General features: G+C 40.6%; 1 protein-coding gene across 1 annotated transcript in view; it reads right to left on the bottom strand.

Moving 5' to 3' along the window:
- Window positions 1-24,139, bottom strand: part of scospondin (subcommissural organ spondin) — a 128,063-nt gene that overhangs the window by 85,565 nt on the left and 18,359 nt on the right. The window contains exons 8-28 of the mRNA XM_037537369.1: window positions 23,974-24,132; window positions 21,771-21,856; window positions 21,274-21,399; window positions 20,934-21,090; window positions 20,029-20,269; window positions 19,355-19,496; window positions 17,460-17,586; window positions 17,026-17,198; window positions 13,860-14,078; window positions 12,457-12,622; window positions 11,551-11,803; window positions 7,775-7,958; window positions 7,023-7,117; window positions 6,350-6,606; window positions 4,487-4,621; window positions 4,071-4,273; window positions 3,456-3,583; window positions 2,006-2,115; window positions 1,372-1,521; window positions 1,040-1,133; window positions 65-474 (exon numbers count right to left, since the gene is read on the bottom strand). Coding sequence (XP_037393266.1) covers window positions 65-474; window positions 1,040-1,133; window positions 1,372-1,521; window positions 2,006-2,115; window positions 3,456-3,583; window positions 4,071-4,273; window positions 4,487-4,621; window positions 6,350-6,606; window positions 7,023-7,117; window positions 7,775-7,958; window positions 11,551-11,803; window positions 12,457-12,622; window positions 13,860-14,078; window positions 17,026-17,198; window positions 17,460-17,586; window positions 19,355-19,496; window positions 20,029-20,269; window positions 20,934-21,090; window positions 21,274-21,399; window positions 21,771-21,856; window positions 23,974-24,132 — 3,615 coding nt within the window. The remainder of the gene's footprint in view (window positions 1-64; window positions 475-1,039; window positions 1,134-1,371; window positions 1,522-2,005; window positions 2,116-3,455; window positions 3,584-4,070; window positions 4,274-4,486; window positions 4,622-6,349; window positions 6,607-7,022; window positions 7,118-7,774; window positions 7,959-11,550; window positions 11,804-12,456; window positions 12,623-13,859; window positions 14,079-17,025; window positions 17,199-17,459; window positions 17,587-19,354; window positions 19,497-20,028; window positions 20,270-20,933; window positions 21,091-21,273; window positions 21,400-21,770; window positions 21,857-23,973; window positions 24,133-24,139) is intronic.

Genomic DNA, 24,139 nt, shown 5'->3' with positions numbered 1-24,139 from the left:
TGCAAAAAAGGTGATCTCTAGAAGGAGGGCTGGTGATGACAGGCCTAAATAGAGCACCATTTACCTTTTTCATCTGAGTCATCAGCAAACCCACAGTCCAGTCTTCCATCACACATTTTAGCTGCAGACAGGCAGCGTCCATTAGCACACTGAAACTCCCCAGCTGCACACCCCAGCACTGCTGTGACAGGGGCACAGAACTCCTCATCTGACTGATCAGCACAGTCAGGATGGCCATTGCAGCGAAGCTCCACAGGTAAACAGGCACCGGCAGAGCAACGGAACTGCCCAGGAGGGCAGGTGGAAGGGCAAATCTCATCCGAGCCATCCCCACAATCATCCTCATTATCACACAGCCAGAGAGAGGGGATACAGCGATGGGAGCCGCCAGAGCACTGGAACTCAGACTCCAGACAGGGTGTAGGGGGAGGGCATGCTGACCCAGTGCAATGCCACGTTCCGTTAAAACAAGAGCTGAAACATATATCATAGACATGTAAATACTACTAATAAATACTGCTGTCCATTTATTATAACGGATTACCACTGTTGAAAGTATAAAGCCTGAAATACCCTACATAGACAAAAGTATTGGGATACACCTCCTAATTACTGAGTTAATTTAGCTGCACCCATTGATTAAAGGTGGATACAATTAAGCACATAGCCTTGCAGTCTTTATTAGACAAACACTGGCAGTAGAAGTGGTCATACTGACAAGCTCAATGACTTTCAACATGGCACTATCTTGGAATGCCACAAGTCAGGCCCTCTCGTTCACAAATCAGTGTCTGACCTCATGACGCTCTTCTGGATGAATGGACAAAAATTCCCCGCAGACAAACTTGTAGTCTTGTAGAAAGCTTCCCAGAAGAGTGGAGGCTGTTACAGCTGCAAAGGGGGACCAACACCATAATAATGCTTATGGATTTAGAATGGGATGTAATAAAAGCTCTTGTAGATGTAATGAGTAGGTGTCCCAATACTTTTGTTCATATAGTGTATCAGCATCATTACATTACATTATTTCTAGACTGACCAGTTCTGGCACCATTGAGTTACATCTGTTCCAGGAGGAAAAAGGGAGCCTTCCCATTCACATGGACACTCAGCTGGAGCGACACAGCTGTCACCTTCAGTGGAAAAAAGACCAGAAAGACTGGGGATCAAGCAACTTTGGAACACACTAACCATACACAAACATATCAATAAAAAATAATGAGAAAAACCAGAGCATCTAATTATTTATATTACTAAGCCATTCCAAACAAAGGAATTTTGCACATTAAGATCAGGCAGATTTAGGTCAAGTTCAACACACATCATGCGCACACATACACGCACGCACACACACACAAAGAGCATTCTGACCATTGCGGACGGTGCCGTGAGGGCAAAAGCAGCCTTCCACACAGGAGAGGGTGTTGCAGTGAGAATTGAGACTGGAAGTGCTTCCAGGACAAACATCAGTGCAAGCAGGACCACATGCTTCATACACTAAACCATCTTCACACTGCAGAGCTACAAAGAGGGAGAAACAGAGAGGTAACATATCTTAAACAGAAATAGAATGACATGGAAAAAAGGAAGGGTGCCTGACAGTGAACATTGTAAAAGCACACTACTTCAAAAATTGGAATGACTAAAATAGGTTTCATACAAATACTAGAAAGCTATGATGAAATAAAGAAAAATGTTACATGTTTCCTGAATGATGAATGGAACTGTACATGACTCCATAATGATTAAGAAAGCTGTATAACACTGAGAATGGTGTATTAACAAAAATAATATCTGCAATGCCTCAGAATTAAAAAGTAGCAATAAAACCTCAGGGCTGATGACAAGAATTTACTATAAACCAGATCATTACCATCATCAGTACCTTTACGTTTCCAAACTATTGAATAAAACATCTAGAAACACCTTCCCACGTCTGATTTTAAAAATTCTGTGTAAACTGCACAGTTATAATAAATTTTATGGCAGGGAGTTCTAGTCTTACGGCAGAGCTCCTGAGACCTCCAGCGGATATAGACTCCTCTGCGGTTACATTCCTCAGCATAGGCAGCAATGGCTGTGCACAGACATTCACAGTCTCCTCCGGAATCACAGCTACAGTACAGAGACAGAAGTAAATCATGTTGAGCTTGGTTCAATGACCTGTAAAGAATCCTATTAAGCCACTGCTCAGAGCAGAATTACAATTAGGCATTCAAATCTACATTTGTTGTTCTTTTCGCAGTCCTGCCCTTAATACTCATCCCAGAGGCTCCATGAACTGCATATGCTTGCATTTGCTTTTCACATGCAAGTGTGATTTGAATCCCAGAAGATTTGGCATACAGCCCAAAAAAGTGAACAGGGGCTCCAGAATTTGGACTGACTGGCTCTACTTTATAGTAGTCATTATGTTCAGAATGGGACTGAGGGCCAGATGTACTATAAGCTAGTTTCAGGCTCAAATGGGGGCATGCTACAAAAGTGTACACAGTTGGTGTACAAGCAATTTATGCAGCATGTAGGAAAAAAACAAATGCACCTCAGTATACAATGCAAAGGTGGAAGGACTGCACAAAACATGAGTGGAGGTGCAGCTGATAACATTTTACATTCGATTTTTGATATGGTTTCATTACTCGCGCATAGTATTTGTTTTATTTTATTTATTTCTTGCTTTCTTTTGTCCTAATCTGACAATTTACGAAAACATGTCATTATTGGCAGTGGTGGACAAAGTACATAAATCATGTACTTGAGTTAAAGTAGAGACAGCCAAGGTAAAATATTACTCCAGTAAAAGTTCCTCCCTTTAGACCTCCACTTGAGTAAAAGTACAAAAGTATGTACCTTGTACATAAGTAGTGAAAGTACAGGTACTAAAAAGTTAATTAACTTAGTTACAAGTTAAAGTTTAATAAAAACTTGCTTTAATCACAGGTTCACAAATGTGTTTTCCTTTACTATATTGCATCTGTAGGTCTCATAAACATAAACTAGCAGAAACAAATTTACTATAAAATGAAATAGTCTTTGTATAAATTCAGAAAAAAGATGCATTAGTCATGACTGCACATGTGTACATATTTCTATATTGTGGTCTATTCACACAAAGTTAGGCCAGTTCCATCGAGTATGTTTTCATAGGCACTCACAAAATTTTACACTGCCCCACTGACATTGAACTGCATGCTTGCACTCGGTTGGTACGACCAACAGGTCAAAACAAGCTCTAAACAAAGTGCTCTCACTTTACGCTTCTTTCGTTTTTGACATGTTGGTTTTTATACACAAATAAGCCAAAAAGAATGTCAGATATTGCATAATGTAGTGGAGTGAAAAGTAAGATATCTGATTTCGAAATGTAGTGGAGTCTCTGTTACAAGTGATCTAACGCTCAGACGAATTGCTACATTATGGTACATGAACATACTAGCAAGATGTTCATCTCTTACCCGCAGGCATCAAAAACACACCAATCGTAGTATTGTTGGTATGGAACTTCAGCATGACAGAGAGAAAACAGATCCTGAGTAATCACCGCACACTTCTTCTTTGCCCAGGTGACTCTGTGAGGGTTTATCTAGAAATATTTTAAGCAATGTTTCAGTGAAAAATCAAATGTTACAATTCTCAGCAATATCATATCTATATTCAATATAGGGGCCATTACAATGCCTTTAAACTGCCCCTTTTAAGCCTTTTCAAGCCAGTAGTTGGAATTTAAATGGGACTCCACACAGAAGAGACCCTATTAGCCCGGCCAGGGAATCAAACCCAGGCACTTCATGCTGTAAGGTGATGTTTTGCAAACGACCAAAAGTGTCCTGGAAAGTGCTTAACTCACCCTTGTTATTGAACAAAAAATTGGTAATGAGCAAATTACAGTTAATTATCAGCTACTGATGTAATAAAGCTTCAGAAAATTACAAAAGCATTATAACGTTCCCCTTACTCCAAAATGTATACAATTAGTCTAAAGATATCAAGAAATGTCTACATTTGGTCATTGGTCAAATGAAGTCATTTTTAAAATGGAGATGAAGACACAGAATGTAAAGGTCACTCACAGCACAGGGGTCACGCAGGTCTTGCTCGGTGACATCAGGGCAGGACGGGCTAACCTTCCAGGAGTTCCCAAACAGCTCTGGAGTGGACTCCACTATGCCTTGCCTCGTGGTGAAGTCATTCTCCACATCTCCATCAAAGTTTCCACATAAGCCCCCAACTCGGCCTCGCAAGTGTGGTTCCAGCCGCACATACACACGCATGCCTTTCCACAGAGCAGCATTCAAACACAATACACAACATGCTCTGTTAACCTTTCTACAACAACATAGCATGCACACTGTACATATCTGATAGCAGTATCTCAGAACTGTGAGCTGTTGTCCACTTTTTCAAGAAGATCAAGCTGAGAGCACATGTGACATGATATATTAAATCAAACTCCAGCAGCACTAGATAGGACACTTAGTGGCCATACCTCCATCCCAGAGAAGAGTGACTCCGAGACGGGATGAGAGTGACACAAACAAGCCAATCCTCTCCAGGACTAAACCACTGCCAGAGTAAGACTTAGGAAGAGTCACCGACATGCCATTCACTGTCACTGCTTTGCCTGGGGAAAGCAAATACACAACAGTCACAGTACTGTAAAACATTATAGAGACTGAGTAAGAATTTTTTTACATCTCTGGACTTAGAGATTAGCTAAAATCACAGTGAGTGTAGAATTCAGGCCATTAGCAATATGAACTTTTTGTGATTATTTTAAGGAGCTAAAGATTCAGATAACTGCCAACATAATTTTATACGGATCACTGGTGGACAAAGTACACAAATCATGTACTTGAGTTAAAGTAGAGATGCCCAAGGTAAAATATTACTCCAGTAAAAGTAGAAGTTCCTCCCTTTAGTCTTCCACTTCAGTAAAAGTACAAAAGTATTTGCCTTCAAATGTACTTAAGTATTGAAAGTACAAAAAGATTAATTATGGCTCTGATGTAGTTTTACCATTTTTGTAACAAGACTCGCTTCATGAACTCATTTTAGGTGAAAATACTGCAGTGTCTCTCTTGGTAAACCAGTCTTTTAATAGAATGTCATTAATTATTCTGACACTGATGTCTATTAAAATGATCTGATTGTGAGACACACTGAAGGCAAACAGTTTCCATCAGGGAGAACCGAGTGGCTCTGAAATCACTTTTTAAAAACAAGCAAAGTTTCAGTTTAAGATTGATTTGCAACTTAGTTACAAGTTTAATAAAAACTTGATTTAAACTCAGGATCACAAATGATTTTCCTTTATTATATTGCTCTGTAGGTCTCTGTTCATAAACATAAACTAGCCAAAACTATTTTACTATAAAATGTAATACTGTTCGTAGAAATTTAGGAAAAAGACGCATCAGTCACGACTGCATATATGGACATATTTTCATATTCTGGTCTACAATAAAAGTTAGGTTAGTTCATCATTTATGTTGAATAGACTCTCCCAGAATTTTACGCTGCTGCATTGACAATGAACTGTGTGCTGCACTGGGTTGGTATGACCAACAGATCAAAACAAGCTCTAAACAAAGTGACCGCTGTGCCCTGATTGGTGTTCTTGCTTTGCACTTTTTTCGTTTTTGACATGTTCCGTTTTTTTCATACACAGAAACCAAAAGGAACAACAGATTTCACAAAATGTAGTGGAGTAAAAAGTAAGATATTTGACTCTGAAATGTAGTGGAATGAAAGTAAAAAGTCACCCAAAATGGAAAAACATCAGTAAAGATACACAAAAAAACTGTGAGTACAGTAACTAATTACATTTACTTAGTTACTGCCCACCACTGATATTAATGTTAATGCACATTCTATTTTATTTTATTCTTATTTATTTTTTTATCTTTATTTTTTATTTGATCCACTTCTGTAAAAAAGTTTGTCGAATACTGGGAGCTCCTGTAGCCAAATTCCTTGTATGTGTACCTGGCCAATAAAGCTTGATTCTGATTCTGAATGTATTTTTTAAAGTAATTCTGAATCATAACAAAGTAATCAAATCCAATAATAATGAAATTTGATTCTGTTCTTACCTAAGAACAAATCTCAAATAGAAAACATTGTTGAATGTCAGAATCTTCGTGAAAACTGCGTAAGTGGGTTTTAAGAGGATATCTCTTATGAAGAACGGTTGGTGAATGAGGCACATTGTGAGATCTATACCCTCGTAATTGTCATAAAACTAAGCCAATGCCAGGTTTAGAGGATAAACTTTGCAGCCTAAACATAATTCTTTAGTAACAAATGACTTTAATCCAACTTGAACACGTTTCTTTTTTTGCAGACTGACCCCTCAGCAGGTGAATAGCGGTGTTGCCAACGGTAAGGGTGACAGACTTGGTGCAGGTGACCCCAGTGCTGCCGCAGGGCACATTCTCAGCACTGATGCTGAACAGGCCACTCATTTCCTGGACCAGTACGTACTCACAGTCCCCCAGAAAGGAGAAACAGCGTCCATCAAAGGTCACATAGTGCGGGTCACCTGTAGCCACACATGTGCCAGCACATAACAACTGGGTGCAGTGCCAGCGACGCTGTTTACATACACTGTATAAGACAGAGACAGGGTTAAGGCCAGATAACGCCATGCACAGTATATCATTGTTTCATTGGGAAACCTAGAAATCTTGTTATACTAACAGATCTAATAAAAAATAAGAACAATTGGTCCTTTTCCAATAAAGCTATTGTTTTAGAGTTAATACATTTTCTTACAATGACAACAATCTGCAAATTGAACTTGAACAGAACTATTCAAGTCCAATGAAAAATGATTCTGGCAAATCAAAAAATAGAAATTCATTGACTACGTGTTATCAATTTAACCACAAATGTAATACAAGTATTATGTGGTCTAAATGAAGCATTTGCCCCTCTTTAGGGGAGTGATTCAGTTTCCTGTTTTGCTTGTTTAAAAACTGATGTTCTGCCCTTGGATTGTTTGTCATGAATAACATGCTCACCATGTGTTGCAGTCTTTAGAGATGGTATCATTGGTGAAGAAAAGTCTGCTATTGTGGTGACATGGACATTCATCAGGAGACACACACTGATCTCCCTATAAAGAAGAAACCACGAAACAACAAAAATATGTATGTGAGATCAAACACAGTGGCAAGGCTGAAGCACCACTATTATTGTTTTATGGATCATATAGGTGACAGCATGGTGGACTGGGCACAGGTGACTTCAGTGATGCTGCAGGGCATGTACTCAGCACTGAAACTAGCATCCTGAGTTAGTGCTCATCAAAGGTCACATGGTGTGGGTCAGTGCCAGTGTATATGCATTGAAATCACTGAACAATGCCTGATCTCAGACCTCAAGGACCAGAGTTGTGCCCTATATAACTTGCAGATCCACTGAATGGCTGTCACAAAAAAGTGCACAGGCCTATATTTTGTATGACCTATATGTTTTGTACTCTCTAGCTGCTGAGTGGGACAATATTACTCTCATGCTAAGAACATACCACGTGTCTACTCAGCAGTGTAGCAAGTGTTTACAACAGAAGTGTGACAGCAGAACACTGCAGAGGTCCAGTGCTAGGAAATCCACATCCCTCGCACAAAGCAGTGTCGATAGGCAGCGGGACGCCAACGTCAGCCTACATTTTTGGAGGTTTATGGATCGAAAAGGTTGAGAACCAGTGATCTAGTAGAACGTGGATGAGGAACATTTGACACGGCCGTATAATGTGATGAAGGACACTTACCAAGAGCACAGTCCCCTCAGGACAGACACAGCCATAGATGGGCTCAGTACAGGGAGCCTGAGGGCTATCCAGACTGGAGCAGGTCTTCAAGCATGAGCGAGGGGAGAAGACCAGAGAGCCTGGACACTCTTGGATCTCAGGGCAAGGGTCATCAGTACAGTTCCAAACACCATTTCCACACACGCTTCAGACAGAGAGAGAGAGAGAGAGAGAGAGAGAGAGAGAGAGAGAGAGAGAGAGAGAGAAAGAGAAAGAGAGAATGAACAAGGGACCATCTGAGTGACCATTACTGTAGCATATTCAATGCTACTAAAGCAACGACTCTGCCCAAATTTTCTGCTCATCCAAACATACACAATCAGTCAGGATGCGTTTGGAGTGCACCTTTAGTTTTGCACTGGAGCTATAAGGCTAAAGTAGCTAGCAAATAATAGAAGCTTATAAGCACCTGATAGCATTGCACAAACTGTGTGTAAAAATCATACACCTGCCTCAAACCACAACAAGTTGTTAAGGATTCTGAAATACAGATGTGATTATGTAATTTCCTAATTCTTAAGCACTTTTGGGTCTATAAATGTAATGTATTTTTCAATATTGTTTACAGACTTGTTCTCTGTACTTGTTTTCTGGATTAAGCATAATCCAGGGCTAAATGGGCTAAATCACATGAGGTTCACATTTATATGGATAACCTGTTTACAGGTCATTTAAAAGAACATCATTATTGGAGATGCCGGACACACATACACACTCACGCACAGACATAAAGAATAGGAGAAAAGTTCACCATTGATGAGACTGAGGCTTTATTCACATTACAGGCCTCATTGCACAACTTCAGTTTTTTGATCTTTCTAACTTGATGGTTCACATTCATGTAAGTGACTCTGTCATTATTAATGTAAACAAATCTACACCAAAACTACCACCTGCATGCTCACATCTCAATCAAGTACAGCACGTGAATGAACCACATGCGTAAAGAACAACAAACTTCCCAGCAGAACAAGCCTTCGCCGTGAAGCCAAGAACAGCAAAAAACAGTTAGATGTATTTCTTTTGCTTTTACAGGCTCTATTTTCAGGTCAGGCACTGCTGTCACAATGATGATGATGATAATGATGATGGTGAAGATGCATGGCCGGTGAACGAAAAACACATTAATTCCAATCTGAGTGTCATCATTCAGGTTGCATGGCTATGAATCAGATGTGTGTTCAATCCAGCACAACAGGAAAGAAGCTCAGATCTGAAAACAACAGATCTGATTACAGATCGGATTAGTGCCACTTCAGCCTGGTAATGTGAACACAGCCTAATTAGACCTCAGGATGTTAACTGGCATTAATATAAATATATTGCATCATGTATGCTTTTACTGGTACCTTAAGTTGTCATCAGGTAAAAGAAATGCAATGAAATCAACCTATCCCGATGAGGAAGACAGCGGGTCATAGAATGACTTCACCAGAGCTCTCCTACCTCAGGAGCTCTCAGCAGACAAGCGTTTTTACCACTTTAACAAACTTCTTCTTCTTCAGTGGCATCTTTCAAAACCAACATTAGATTATGTACAAAACTTTACCATGCTTATAATATTAATGCACAATTTTGGGTGTGGTGTCCAAAATCCATCCACAATGTTCTGCACTATAGGTCATACACAGGGAATGTACCATAGTAATTTGATCTATGTGCAGTTCTCTGCATTTAATGACAGTGTACAAAATTATTTACTTGAATTACAAATAATTTTCCCTTTAATAGCAATTTACATGGTGCTCCAAATGCTCAACGTTGGGCAGAGTGAATAGTAAGGGATTGTTTCAAATAAGCATATTCTTCTTTAATACAACAAGTGATATGGTTTTGCCGTCATGTTTTAGAAGCTCCAATTTTCTAAGTGTTTAATGGTATGGCTAATTCATTGCTAGCAATGCTCCAGTCAGATAAAAGTTCGGAGTTCACTACAGCCTTTCAATCATTAGCCAGATAAGACACAAAAAGATGCCCGACCAATTTTACAAGGGTATGACCACGTGTTCAAATTGTCTGCACATGCAAAACCGGTGACACAACCAATTACTTGGGCTCAGCCAGAACCTAGACCAGATACTGGATGTTACCAGATTTGCACTGTCCATCTCCTTACGCCAGAACACAGCAGATTACAAAAGCTTCCATCTATCCATACTGTTAATAAGAGTCAATTAGAAACTTTGGCAAGAGATCCAAGCTAGATGAAGAAACTTACCTCTTACCTCTTGACACATAATATGGTGCTGCTGATTCACAAACATGATGAAAGGTCATTTTCTGCTGAACCATTGAGTTTGTTATCAAGGATGGATGATAAAAAAGCACCTTTAGATGCCATGATGGTCATAAAAACAACCATAAAATGTTTATTGCAGAGAAATTGCTTTCCATTTTCTTCTTCTGCTCTCTCTCTCTCTCTCTCTCTCTCTCTCTCGCTCTCTCTCTCTCTCTCTGCTAAACCCCAACAATCACGTACTCGATAGTGTGCAATCGTGAAATGATTGTGTAGCAACAGTGGACATGATGCAATGGTGCACAGTACAGCTTTGTTGCATCTCTCTGTACTGTGTGTGTGTGTGTGTGTGTGCACGTGCACGCACGCATTCAGGGTTGTGGTATATGGACCATAAATCAGCAGAAAAGTGCTGCTTTTCTCTGCTTGGCCGCTTATTATTTTAATCTTATGAATTGCATTATGCAGTACCTGCTGTAAATCTCTTGTGCAAGATAAATCACAATTCCAAAAAAGTTGGTATAGTATTTGAAATGCTGAAAAAAGAAACTACTGATCAGCAAATTGGCTTTGATCTATTCAAAACTGAAAACACATTCATTTGTGCTTCGTTATGTGAATGTTTTCAATCAGAGACTGTTCTAGACTGCAGGCAGTCCAATGTAGCACCCACACACTCTGATTATGCAGCAATGCTGTTGTAGCAGAATGTGAATCTTAGTTTTGTCATGTTGAAACACAAACGCACATCCCTGAAAAAGACATCGTGTAGAAGGCAGCATATGCTGCTCCAAAATGTCCATATATCTAACAATAATAACAATAATAATAATAATAACCTGGATGATCCTTTTCATCTTTGGCCTAGAGAACATAATGTACACTGCTTTCATTAACACCCTGAAAGGTTTATTCATTAGATCAAAATGTATGTTTCCATTGTGCATCAGTCCATTTCAGATAAGCTAGAACCCAGAGAAGATGTCAGCATTTATGGATGCTGTTGACACATGGCTTCTGTGAGTGATGAATGTGTTTCTTGTCAGCAGTTTGTGAAAATATTCTTGAACCCACATGGTGACATCTATTACAGAAGCATGCCATTTTTTAATGCAGTGCCATAAGAGGGATTGAGTGTCATGGGACTTTACACTGACACATTTTTGGCAAGTGGCAAGCCTCAAACTGCCCTTTCTCATAAAGGACTAGGTCTTTCCTATATGCAATTGTATACCCATGTATGATTGCATCACCTGATTAAGCTGTTTTTACATTTCTCAAGGATCCTAGTCTTAAACTGCCCCATTCTAGCTTTTTTTGTAATGTTTTTTGCTGGTTTCAGTTTCAGAATGAGTGTATATTCATAAAATCCGTAAATACAAACTCTGTTATTCGCATTTCACATACTGCTCCAACTTTTTCAGACGTGAGGTTTGTAGTTACAAGACTAGGAAACTGAAGTGTGGGCTCACATACAGGCCTTTCTGGTCATTTCCCATACCAGTTATTACAGCTGATCTGCACAGAGCTTCCAGGTGGATGGATCATCCCTTCATGCACACATGGGCACATGCTGACCGGGACACACTGGCCTTGGTCATCCTGCACCAGACCTTCTGGACACTGGCAGCCTGGCACACATGTCCGGCTGCCAGAGTTCTCCTCACAGCTCCAACCTTGCTTCAGGTCAGCACAGGAGCTTCCACATACCTGGCCACACTCCTGATACACCTGCCCCCCAGAGCACTTCACAGCTGCACAGAGAGAGCATAAAGAGGGCAGATACATTGAAATGAAAGCTTGAATGAATTAATGATTTCTGAAATAATCATACTACTATATACACTAAACAAAAATATAAACACAACACTTGTTTTTGCTCCCAATTCAAAGATCTAAGACTTTTTCTATGTACACAAAAGGCCTTTTTCTCTCAAATATTGTTCACAAATGTGTCTAAATCTGTGTTAGTGAGCACTTCTCCTTTGCCAAGATAGTCCATCCACCTCACAGGTGTGGCACATCAAGATGCTGATTAGACAGCATGATTATTGCACAGGTCTTAGATCTTTGAGTTCAGCTCATGAAAAATGGGAGCAAAAACAAAAGTGTTGCGTTTATATTTTTGTTCAGGGTATTATTTATCATTCAATAACCTTTTCCCCAAAAATGTGAAATATCACATATAATCTAAAAATACAGTGTTTAGTTTGGAGCATTATTACTGTTTATGTTAGCTTTAAATAAAACAACAATTAGGAATATTAATGGCAGGGTATTTAAATTTTAGACTTTTATTTTTCATTTAGTTACAAGAAACTCTAATGCAAATCTGACTGATTGCTTTAATGCATAATACAGATGAAACATTACAGCTTAGCTGTGTGACCATTGTGTAGACTCTTACGGCAAAAGGTGTGGTTTCTCCAGCTCACAAGGACCCCCTCCTGGGCACAGTGTTGAGTATATGCAGTGAGGACAGCACAGTGGCACAGCTGGTTGGGGGTGCAACTGCAAACCTCAGTCAGGCACATGCGCACGTAGGGTTCCCGCTCCACCACATTATGACAGGCCTGCGGAGAGTGGCGCACAGCGATATTACGTTTTAGACAGAGACTCTGCACAGCAGGTAATTTGACCAATCACCACATGTTATTTATACTTAGCTCAGCTGTGTCTCCTAAAGTGGTCTAAGAGATTGGATAGCAATGCATCTCCAATGTGTGCTGGTCATAGAGATGTGTGTTTATTTTTGATATTCGAGTAACTGCAAGAGTTAATGAATGGATATCTGGTTAATAGCGGGTAAGGGATAAAGGGTACTTTGGCTGAAATGAACACATGGCTGAAGTTTTACGTTTTTAGAAGATAGCGCTGGTGTTAAGAGACTAAAAAAAAGTATCCTAAAAATTTGCCACATACAGAGGAATACGTTAAAAACATGCTTTATTATTATAAAAAGCAGAAGGAAATTGTCAAGTTTTTAGTGGATGATGTCCCAACATAGTTTGACAAGGAGGTGTATTCGACTGTTTCTTGACCTGCCCAACCTCAGCTGGAGTAGTTAGCAATTTTGCCAGATGGTGAATTTCTAGTTAGGAGAACTGCCACTCAATAATGTCTTTCTGGTTTGACAGATGCTAGCGAGTTTCTGAGCAAGTCTAAAGTGAATGTCTACAAAATAATTCAACATTGCTCTCATATTTTTAGGCTGGCATCCAAAAAGATTTATTGAAGACTTGCTGGTAGGAACCCTTTAACATTTTGCAGTCGCATTTTTGATAGAATAGAAAGTGACCAAAACAGTAGAAGAATGTATTCCATTGAAAAAAAATTAAGAAAACTCACTGATATCCTTTGGTTTTTATATAAAACAGGTTTTGGGCAATAGGATGCTAGCATTACTGCTAATCCGGTTTAAACATTACTGTGTGGCAATTCGTCTTAGAGCACACTGTCTAGCGTTACATCAACCTTCTCAGTTATGCCCTTTGCTACACGATTATGTTTAGGCAACTGTGTTTAGGAGTGGCATAGTATAATATATATACTTACTCACAAATACAAGGAAAACCATAACATTTTACAGGCCTGTTAAAATATGAAACAAATTTATTTCACTGAATTGTTAGTCTCTATATTTTCTCTAACTCTAACCAAGTACTCAAGTACTCATGCACATCTCAGATTGGTTGCATTTCCATTTAGCCCTTTCAGAATCAGTTACATTTTCAATCTACTCAATGTACATGAAGTGGGTACATGTGAATAGGCTCAGTAAGAGTAGGTAAACTGGAGTCATCAGCTAACCTGAAACACAGCACTGTGGATAACAGCACAGACAGTCTCTGCGTACTGTTTACGTTGTGTGTAGGTGCTACACGGGTCAGTAGTAACTGCTGACGGTAAATGGCATGACACGGAGGTGAACTTTGCTGCGAAGGTCGACACGCTGTTCTCGACGTCCCCCTCTGGTGTGGTGAAGTCATCGTGCTGATTCCAGGTTAGTGTTCCACACAGCCCCCTCACCTGCCATAGTGCACATATGCACAACATACACAAAACAACCACACAACTAAGGAAGAGTGCAAATTATTCTACAACTCAAGTTTCCAAAAAAGTTGGGATGATTTGCAAAATGCAAAAAAAAAAAAAACGAATGCAATGATGTGCATATTATTTAACACCTATATCTAATTGAAAATGCTACAAAGACAACATACAGTGGGGAAAAAACATATTTAGTCAGTCACCAATTGTGCAAGTTCTCCCACTTAAAAAGATGAGAGAGGCCTGTAATTGACATCATAGGTAGACCTCAACTATGAGACAAAATGAGGAAAAAAAAAATCCAGGAAATCACATTGTCTAATTTTTAAAGAATTTATTTGCAAATAATGGTGGAAAATAGTATTTCAAAAAAGTATTTGGTCAATAACAAAAGTTCATCTCAATACTTTGTTATATATTCTTTGTTGGCAATGACAGAATTCAAACGTTTTCTGTAAGTCTTTACAAGGTTTGCAAACACCGCTGCTGGTATGTTGGCCCATTCCTCCATGCAGAGCAGTGATGTTTTGGGGCTGTCGGCGGGCAACACGGACTTTCAACTCTCTCCAAAGGTTTTCTATGGGGTTGAGATCTGGAGACTGGCTAGGCCACTCCAGGACCTTGAAATGCTTCTTACGAAGCCACTCCTTGGTTGCCCTGGCAGTGTGCTTGGGATCATTGTCATGCTGAAAGACCCAGCCACGTTTCATCTTCAATGCCCTTACCGATGGAAGAATGTTTGCACTCAAAATCTCACAATACATGGCCCCATTCATTCTTTCATGTACACGGACCAGTCGTCCTGATCCCTTTGCAGAGAAACAGCCCCAAAGCATGATGTTGCTACCCCCATGCTTCACAATTGGTATGGTGTTCTTTGGATGCAACTCAGCATTCACTCTCCTCCAAACATGACGAGTTGTGTTTGTACCAAACAGTTCTACTTTGGTTTCATCTGACCATATGACATTGTCCCAATACTCTTCCGGAACATCCAAATGCTCTTTTGCAAACTGCAGACACGCTCGTCTGAAGTGCCCGTCTGGCACTGCAAGATCTGAGTCTCTGGTGGCGTAGTGTGTTACTGACAGTAGCCTTTGTAACGTTGGTCCCAGCTTTCTGCAGGTCATTCACTAGGTCCCCCCGTGTGGTTCTGGGATTTCTCCTCACCGTTCTTGTGATCATTTTGACCCCACGGGCTGAGATCTTGCATGGAGCCCCTGATCGAGGGAGATTAGCAGTGGTCTTGTAGGTCTTCCATTTTCTGATTATTGATCCCACAGTAGATTTCTTCACACCAAGCTGCTTGCCTATTGCAGATTCAGTCTTCCCAGCCTGGTGCAGGTCTACAATCTTGTTTCTGGTGTCCTTCAACAGCTCTTTGGTCTTCACCATAGTGGAGTTTGGAGTGTGACTGTTTGAGGTTGTGGGCAGGTGTCTCTTATACAGATAACGAGGTCAAACAGGTGACATTAATACAGGTAAAGAGTGGAGGACAGAAGAGCTTCTTAAAGAAGAAGTTACAGCCAGAAATCTGTGACAGCCAGAAATCTTGCTTGTTTGTAGGTGACCAAATACTTATTTTCCACCATTATTTGTAAATAAATTCTTTAAAAATCATTCAAAATCATCAGATTTTTTTTTCCTCATTTTGTCTCTCTGTCTTTGTTGAGGTCTACCTATGATGTCAATTACAGGCCTCTCTCATCTTTTTAAGTGGGAGAACTTGCACAATTGTTGACTGACTAAATACTTTATTCCCCACTGTATGACATGCTGAAAATGAGAAATGAATTGTTTGTTTTTTTTGTTTTTTTTAAATTGGCCATTTTGAATTTGATGCCAGCGACTCTTTTTTAAAAACAGTTTAGACAGGGGCAATGAAAGACTGGTAAGGTTGTGTAATGCTAAACAAACACCTTCTGAATACTTCAGAAGTAAAGATGAGGAGGGGTTCACCACTCTGTGAAAGAATTTGGGCATTTTGTCATCTACAATACAGATCACTAAATCTGGAAAATTATCTGGAAAATTCTCTGTTTGCAAGGGACAAGGCTGAAAAATCAATACTGGATAGCCGTGATCTTCAGGCCTTCAGGTGGCACTGCATTAAAAACAGACATGGTTCTGTAGTGGAAATCAGAAGGTGTAGGTGAAAGTAGGTGTCTTCAGTTCTTAAACACTTACAGTGTGTTCTGAAAAGAGGAGGTGATGCAACACATCGGTAAATATGCCCCCATTCCAACTTTTTTGAAGTGCGCTGGCATCAAATTCGAAACAGGCAAATATTTTTCAGAAAACATTATAATTTCTCATTTTCATTATTTGATTTGTTGTCTTTGTACTGTTTTCAATTAAATATAGGATTCCATTCTATCATTGCATTCTATTTTATTTACATTTTGCACAGCGAGTAATTCATATTTAATGTTTTAGACATTTTGTTTTAGAAAATAGACACTATGCATGAAACCTTGCTGAAATTGCCATATTTAAGTTTGTTCCTTGGAGAGAATGAATCAACTGATTTTCTAGATACAAATGTCATTTGACCAGAGGTGTTAAAACTTTTTCATGTGATTGCATTGAGACCTGTACTGAGAGAATTCTCCACATTCACTTTGAAAGTCACCATGACTTTTTTTCATTCTCCGATTGGTGAAACCTGATTCAGGTGTTGCACTGAAACTGCTAACAAAGTGACTCAGATTTTGTCATTTAGAACACAAAGGCTTAAAATAAGGACAGTAGGTATTTATAAAAGTTTCCATTGTGATGTGCAAATATCAGTAACAGTGTGCTACAAGCACTGAAGTACCTTGTGAATATTATTATTAAGAACAAATGTATAGCGAAAAAAGTTGTTTTTATAAGGTTGTTTTTAAGTTTATGACTAATAAATGAGGCCCATGGTATTTGTAAAGACCTTGTGAGCAAAGCCTGGCTGCAGAGTGATGAGGATCAGAGGGCCATCCGTGTGCAACAGCAGCTGAGCCCCAAATGCCTGGATCAGCAGGAAGCTGGAGGAGGGTCTCCTCACCGCCAGATCAGCTGTTAACACTGGCAAAGGCACTCTTTGCCCATTCAGCAACACTGAGCCTGAGAAGGGAGGCAAGAGGTAGAGAGAGAGAAAGAGATGAACAGAGAGAGCAACACAAATTGCTTATTTGGGTTCTGACATTGTATGACATACCAGCATCTATTAAAATGCGTAAAAGAACAAAAATGAGTTTTAACATGTGTTTTTTGGACAGCGATGATGTGTATGGAGTAGCATGCATAGATGTGTAGATGAAAGTATGAATAACATAACAGGTTAAGCAGCAGGTTGAAGTACAAGTGGGAAGACAAGCTGCTTACCTGTGTTAGTGACAGTTACTGTGGTATGGTACGCAGTGACTGTCATCTCCTGTGGGCAGCCTGTGCTGCTTCCTGTTACACACTCTCCTGCTTTGATGGTCACTGCAAGCTTATTATCCACAAAATCCTACATGAACACAAAGCAATAGAGGTGTTCAGCAGGAGCCACATAAACCAAAGGGTTATTCAGGCTGTATTTTTTAAATGAATAAACATACAGTACACATCCAGTTAATGCATACTGTATGTATATGACATGTATAAATTAATCACCATACTGTATATATTTAATTAAAAAATCTAAGCAAAAAAGATTGTATTATCAAATAATACACTGCTCAAAAAAAAAGGGAACACTCAAATAACACATCCTAGATCTGAATGAATGAAATATTCTCATTGAATACTTTGTTCTGTACAAAGTTGACTGTGCTGACAACAAAATCCCACAATAGAAATCAAATTTATTAACCAATGGAGGCCTGGATTTGGAGTCACACACAAAATTAAAGTGGAAAAATCCACTACAGGCTGATCCAACTTTGATGTAATGTCCTTAAAACAAGTCAAAATGAGGCTCAGTATTGTGTGTGGCCTCCACGTGCCTGTATGACCTCCCTACAACGCCTGGACATGCTCCTGATGAGGTGCCGGATGGTCTCCTGAGGGATCTCCTCCCAGACCTGGATTAAAGCATCCGCCAACTCCTGGACAGTCTGTGGTGCAACGTGGCATTGGTGGATGGAGCGAGACATGATGTCCCAGATGTGCTCAATCGGATTCAGGTCTGGGGAACGGGCGGGCCGGTCCATAGCTTCAATGACTTCATCTTGCAGGAACTGCTGACACACTCCAGCCACATGAGGTCTAGCATTGTCCTGCATTAGGAGGATCCCAGGGCCAAACGCATCAGCATATGGTCTCACAAGGGGTCTGAGGATCTCATCTCGGTACCTAATGGCAGTCAGGCTACCTCTGGCGAGCACATGGAGGGCTGTGCGGCCCTCCAAAGAAATGCCACCCCACACCATTACTGACCCACTGCCAAACCGGTCATACTGAAGGACGTTGCAGGTGGCAGATCGCTCTCCACGGCGTCTCCAGACTCTGTCACGTCTGTCACATGTGCTCAGTGTGAACCTGCTTTCATCTGTGAAGAGCACAGGGCGCCAGTGGCGAATTTGCCAATCCTGGTGTTCTCTGGCAAATGCCAAGCGTCCTGCACGGTGTTGGGCTGTGAGCACAACCCCCATCTGTGGACGTTGGGCCCTCATACCATCCTCATGGAGTCGGTTTCTAACTATTTGTGCAGACACATGCGCATTTGTGGCCGGCTGGAGGTCATTTTGCAGGGCTCTGGCAGTGCTCCTCCTGTTCCTCCTTGCACAAAAGCGGAGGTAGCGGTCCTGCTGCTGGGTTGTTGCCCTCCTACGGCCTCCTCCACGTCTCCTGGTAGCGCCTATAGCCTCTGGACACTAAGCTGACAGACACAGCAAACCTTCTTGCCACAGCTCGCATTGATGTGCTATCCTGGATGAGCTGCACTACCTGAGCCACTTGTGTGGGTTGTAGAGTCCGTCTCATGCTACCACGAGTGTGAAAGCACCACCAACATTCAAAAGTGACCAAAACATCAGCCAGAAAGCAGAAAGGTACTGAGAAGTGGTCTGTGGTCCCCACCTGCAGAACCACTCCTTTATTGAGTGTGTCTTGCTAATTGCCAATAATTTCCACCTGTTGTCTATTCCATTTGCACAACAGCATGTGAAATTGATTATTAATCAGTGTTGCTTCCTAAGTGGACAGTTTGATTTTTCACAGAAGTTTGATTTACTTGGAGTTATATTGTGTTGTTTAAGTGTTCCCTTTATTTTTTTGAGCAGTGTATGTCTTACCTCAACAGCTGTGAACTGACATTGACCAGCTTGGAGGTTATACCTCTTCTTATCGAATGTGGAGATGTGCATCGCTCCAGTAATACTGCACTGAGCCGCACACTTTTCTACAGAACACTGCCACTGGCCTCCCTTACACACACTATGGAAAAGAGAGGCAGAGGGAAAGAAGAGAGTTGACAAAGTAGCTGAAAAACTGTAGACCAATTTCATTACCCTCTAGAACTGATGTTAATTGCGTTGCAATTGTGCGGACATTAAGCAGCCAGAGTGGGGTGTGCCCGTAGCCGAGTGGTAGGAGAGGTGAGGCAGCAACCAGACAGTTACGGGTATGTATCCCTGGACTCACTGGGTGTTCCTGCCGGTACCTAAAGTACTTAAACCCCCACTGGTCCAATATCACTGCTCTGCTAGCAACACTCTCCTGCTCCCAGAATGGACATAGTTACACAGCAAAATTATTAATTTCACTTGTAGGATCAATAAGGTATAACATGTTATTCATGTGCAATCATCAGTTGCATGTGAATAATGTAAATGCAATGCACCTTTTTTAGTGTCTGCATCTAATGTGGTCTTTGCTGTAAGTGAACTGTTCTTGAATACGACTGATCACCCTAGACACAGTAAATCGACAACATGTCAGGATGTGTACTACTGCCCACTGCACTCACCAGGTGTTACATTTCTGTTTTACAGTGTCTCCCTCCTGGTATGCGTGTCGCCTGTGGAAGCAGGGGCAATCATCCTTCTGCAAGCATTTCCCCCCATGCAGATAAAGCCCAGGGGGGCACTCACAACCCCCCACACACTCCTCCCGGCACTGCCCTGAGGCAGGAGGGAAAGCAGAGGTACAGCTGGGGGGACAAGAGGACACACAGTCCGAAAAGCGCTGACCTCCAGGACACACTCGCTCTACAGAGAAGGAAGGAAGAAAGGAAGGAAGAAAGGAAGAAAGAAAGAAAGAAGGAAAGAAACAAACAAACAAACAAATAAACAAAGAAACAAAGAAAGAAAGGCAGAGCAAATAACAGCTAATCTTACAATGAAGATATCTGTTGTTAAAACAACTTTATTATAAGCCTATAAACTCAAACTGGATGTTTTTTCTGGATGTCTGACCAACTCACAGCAGGCAATGAGAAAAGGAAATGCACAAAAAGAAAAGGTGTAAATTAAAGCTGCTAGTGCCCAGCTCTCAACATCATTGAAAGCATTTTAGATTACTTTTATTGTGAGAATCAGAAAATGAAACCAGCATCCAAGAAAATGCAGATTTCTTTAGACTGAACACTCTAAATACTGTAAAAAAAAAACTGTTAAATGTTTTTGCTATTTTTCCAGATTCTGATCCCTGATCTTTAATTTTTTCATTCACAATAAGCTGAGAGCTGAAAGGATTAAGAAGAACATTTGTTGAATTGAGAACTCCTAATGTTCTCTTGAAATACATATTGACAGTGAAAATCTACCACACCTCATCCACCTGAGGTCTTCTGTAGACACTGATTTACTGGAAGAGGTGGATAAGATTTTCAAGGGAAGTGTTGTGAACACTGCTTTAAAAGAAGTGACATACCACACAGATCAGGACGCCTCCAGCTGAAGATGACATGTTGCTGAGCACACTCGCGAGCATAGCTAGCTAGCGTGTCACACACAGCCGCTTCTCTCTCACTATCCCCAAGACTGCAGTACACATATAGGCAGGTATCAACATAGGGACCTGGGTCCACCTGAACACAGCATAAAGGACAAACATTACTTTCAGGATCCAGTTTAAAACGGAAGATGTTTTTAACTATAGTGTAAATTGCAGAGATTAAAACTGAGAAATGTGAAGTTTGTCTCTGGAATTTTCCTAACACCTTCTGTTTAGTACAGTAGTGTGTGTGTGTGTGTGTGTGTGTGTGTCTCACCCGATAATGGCAGTGTGAAAATGGGCTCTCCTTGAGTTGATGACATGTTGATTCTGCACCTCTACGCAGTCTCACATCCCCTGTGATATCACAGCTGTGGCCCAACTCAGCTGCATCACTGCAACCCTGTCAAGACCAAAAGAATGCAGGACCTTGTCCATGATTGTAAACTGCTTTTTGAACATGCCAAAATACACGGTGGACAATCAGAACAGAGATTACACACATTTGTTTAAATGCATTTCATACATACACCTAAAGTTTATGGTGAAATTTTTATATAACCAAATAGAGAGTCATTTTCCTATAACTCCTTGTTTGCATCCGTACATTTTTTTTTACTACTACAGCCAATTCCTGAAAATGACTGACAGCAGTGGGCCTATGGAACTCATCTACTATGGAACTCAACTACTGGAAATTATCATCCATGTTCATGCTTGTCTCTGAAAGCAGTAACTCATCCTAAGTGAAATGGTACAGTTTGCACAATGTACCTCTGTCTGTTGATCTGGAACACGCCATGAGTTTCCAAAGCTGGCCGCGTACTGTGACATGCTTCCACTTCTACTAATGAAGTCATCTGCATAGACACAGAAAAGAGGATAAAACTAAAAGAGCAGTAGTGAGAGATCATCACACTCAAAGGCATGTACACTGCAATGAAATGAAAATAAATGTTTTATTTTCCTGTAGTGCACCAATTATTTTCATGTGTGTACATAAAAGCTGCCAAACACACTGATTGTCCAAGAAGAACTGATTGCCCAAGAGAGAGTTACCCCACTCAAAGAAATATACAGATTTAATCTTTGTATTAGTCAGCATATCAGACAGACCGTCCGATTAAATAGAGCAGGGGTGGCCAACCCGTGGCTCTTTGCCTGCACATGTGCACTCTTCTATTTACAATTATATATATATACATACATACTTGTAGCATGCATGAAGAAGCGAAAGTCTGTTGCCACGGTGATGCTACTCTCCCGCCCCTCACCCTGCAAGGAGAACGTCGCAGCAGAACCACGCGCTGAGCCAGGCTACTAGCTATCTACCCGCCAAAACATGGCAGCGTTGCCAGGGGAGCAGTTGGGGGTTAGGTGTCTTGCTCAAGGACACCTCAGTCATGGACTGTCGGCCCTGGGGATTGAACCGGCAACCTTCCGGTCACAGGGCCAGATCCCTAACCTCCAGCCCACGACTGCCCCAATCTTATCTCCAGAAAACGAACATTTGAAACAAATGGTATCAGAGCTCCATACAGTCGAACACAGAATATCAGACATTAAAAGTGCAACTGAGACACAGTTATACTCTGATCCTGAGAAATGAACTTTTGATCTCTTGAACCAAGTGCAGTTGTTCCTGGAAGAAAAACACAAAGACTATCCTGAGCTTTCTGATCCCCAGTGGATTTTAGATCGGGCTTTTCTGGTGGACATGCTGCACCACTTAGACAGACTGAACATTGATCTCCAGGGGAAATTAGAGATGCTACCTGATCTAGTGCAGTCAGTATTTGCATTTGTTATCAAACTCAAGCGGTTTAAAACTCATCTTAAAAAGGGAGAACTAACACATTTCCAGTCTGTGTCAAATGCATGTACCCAAGCAGCAAAGGTCCTAAAACGGAGAACTGCACACTATGCAACGCTTCTTGAAAATCTGCAACAGAACTGTTTGAAAGCCCCATTGGTGACAGATGAAGCTACATATCAAATGTAAATGATTGAACTTTTTGAAGATGACAGACTCAGGTCTGTTCTGAGTGAGGCAAGCGTGGAATTTTGGAAAATCGTGCCTGTGGAGAAGTATCCCAATGTAATACAAGCTGCACTGAAGCTCCTGTCAATGTTTGGCTCAACCTATGTTTGTGAATCAGTATTTTCCACCCTGAAACATATGAAATCATTGCTCTGTTCTTACTGCTACACATGTGAAAGAACTGCTTTGAGTAGCAACAACTGAATACAAACCAGATTTGAAACGGATTGTGGAAAACAAAGAGTGCCAGAAGTCCCACTAAACTCATCTGCATGACAGGTGGGAAAATGGGTTTAAAAACTATAAATGTTTGTATACATATAGCCTGTGGCTCCTAGTAGTACTGAACATTTTGTTCTGGTTCTTGGTGTCTGAAAGGTTGGCCACCCCTGAAATAGAGCCTTTTGAACTCAGCTCCACCTCATTCCTCAGGACAAATTTTGAAAAACATTCTAGTGCTAACTGTAATCTTAATCAAGTATTGTGCTCAACATCTGCCATTTTAAAAATGATGCTAGAAGCTCTAACAAAAAGCTCTCAGGCATGCAGAAATGTGCTAGCAGAAATACTAATATGTAATTAATGTTAATTAAATGGATATCTGAAATAAGAAAATAGTGCAAGGATTTTATGTGAAGTTTCTTTTTTGCTGGACAGGGCTGTGAATATGAGGCTCATGTGTATTTAAAGGTTTCATTTTTACATATCATGATGTAGCAACTGGTCCAAAGATAATGAGGATTGATGAAATGAGAAACTCTTATTTCACAAAAATAGATGGATGAGAAATGCAACAGTAGAAGAGCAAGAAGAAAAAGAAACAAAGACGACAACAAAAATAACAGCTATAGTAGGATCATCAAGAACAAAAAGAAAGACAAAAAGACAGAAAACGAAACAAATCATAAATGCTTTCTCTCTGAAGAAATCCCTTACCGTCTGCATTGCTGTTGTATACTCCACAAAGCCCTCTTGTGGCAGCAAAGTGTTCTGCGGTAACCGTTAGATACACAGTGTTGCCCAAGTCGAACTTGATTCTGACCCCCAATCCGCTCTCCACAAAAACAAAATCTCCCAGCCAGTGAACACTCACTCCTATGGA

Source organism: Pygocentrus nattereri, chromosome 3, assembly GCF_015220715.1.
Source record: "Pygocentrus nattereri isolate fPygNat1 chromosome 3, fPygNat1.pri, whole genome shotgun sequence".
Taxonomy (NCBI): domain Eukaryota; kingdom Metazoa; phylum Chordata; class Actinopteri; order Characiformes; family Serrasalmidae; genus Pygocentrus; species Pygocentrus nattereri.
The sequence above is the reverse complement of the archived record's forward strand: the minus strand, read 5'-3'. Positions and strand labels throughout refer to the sequence as shown.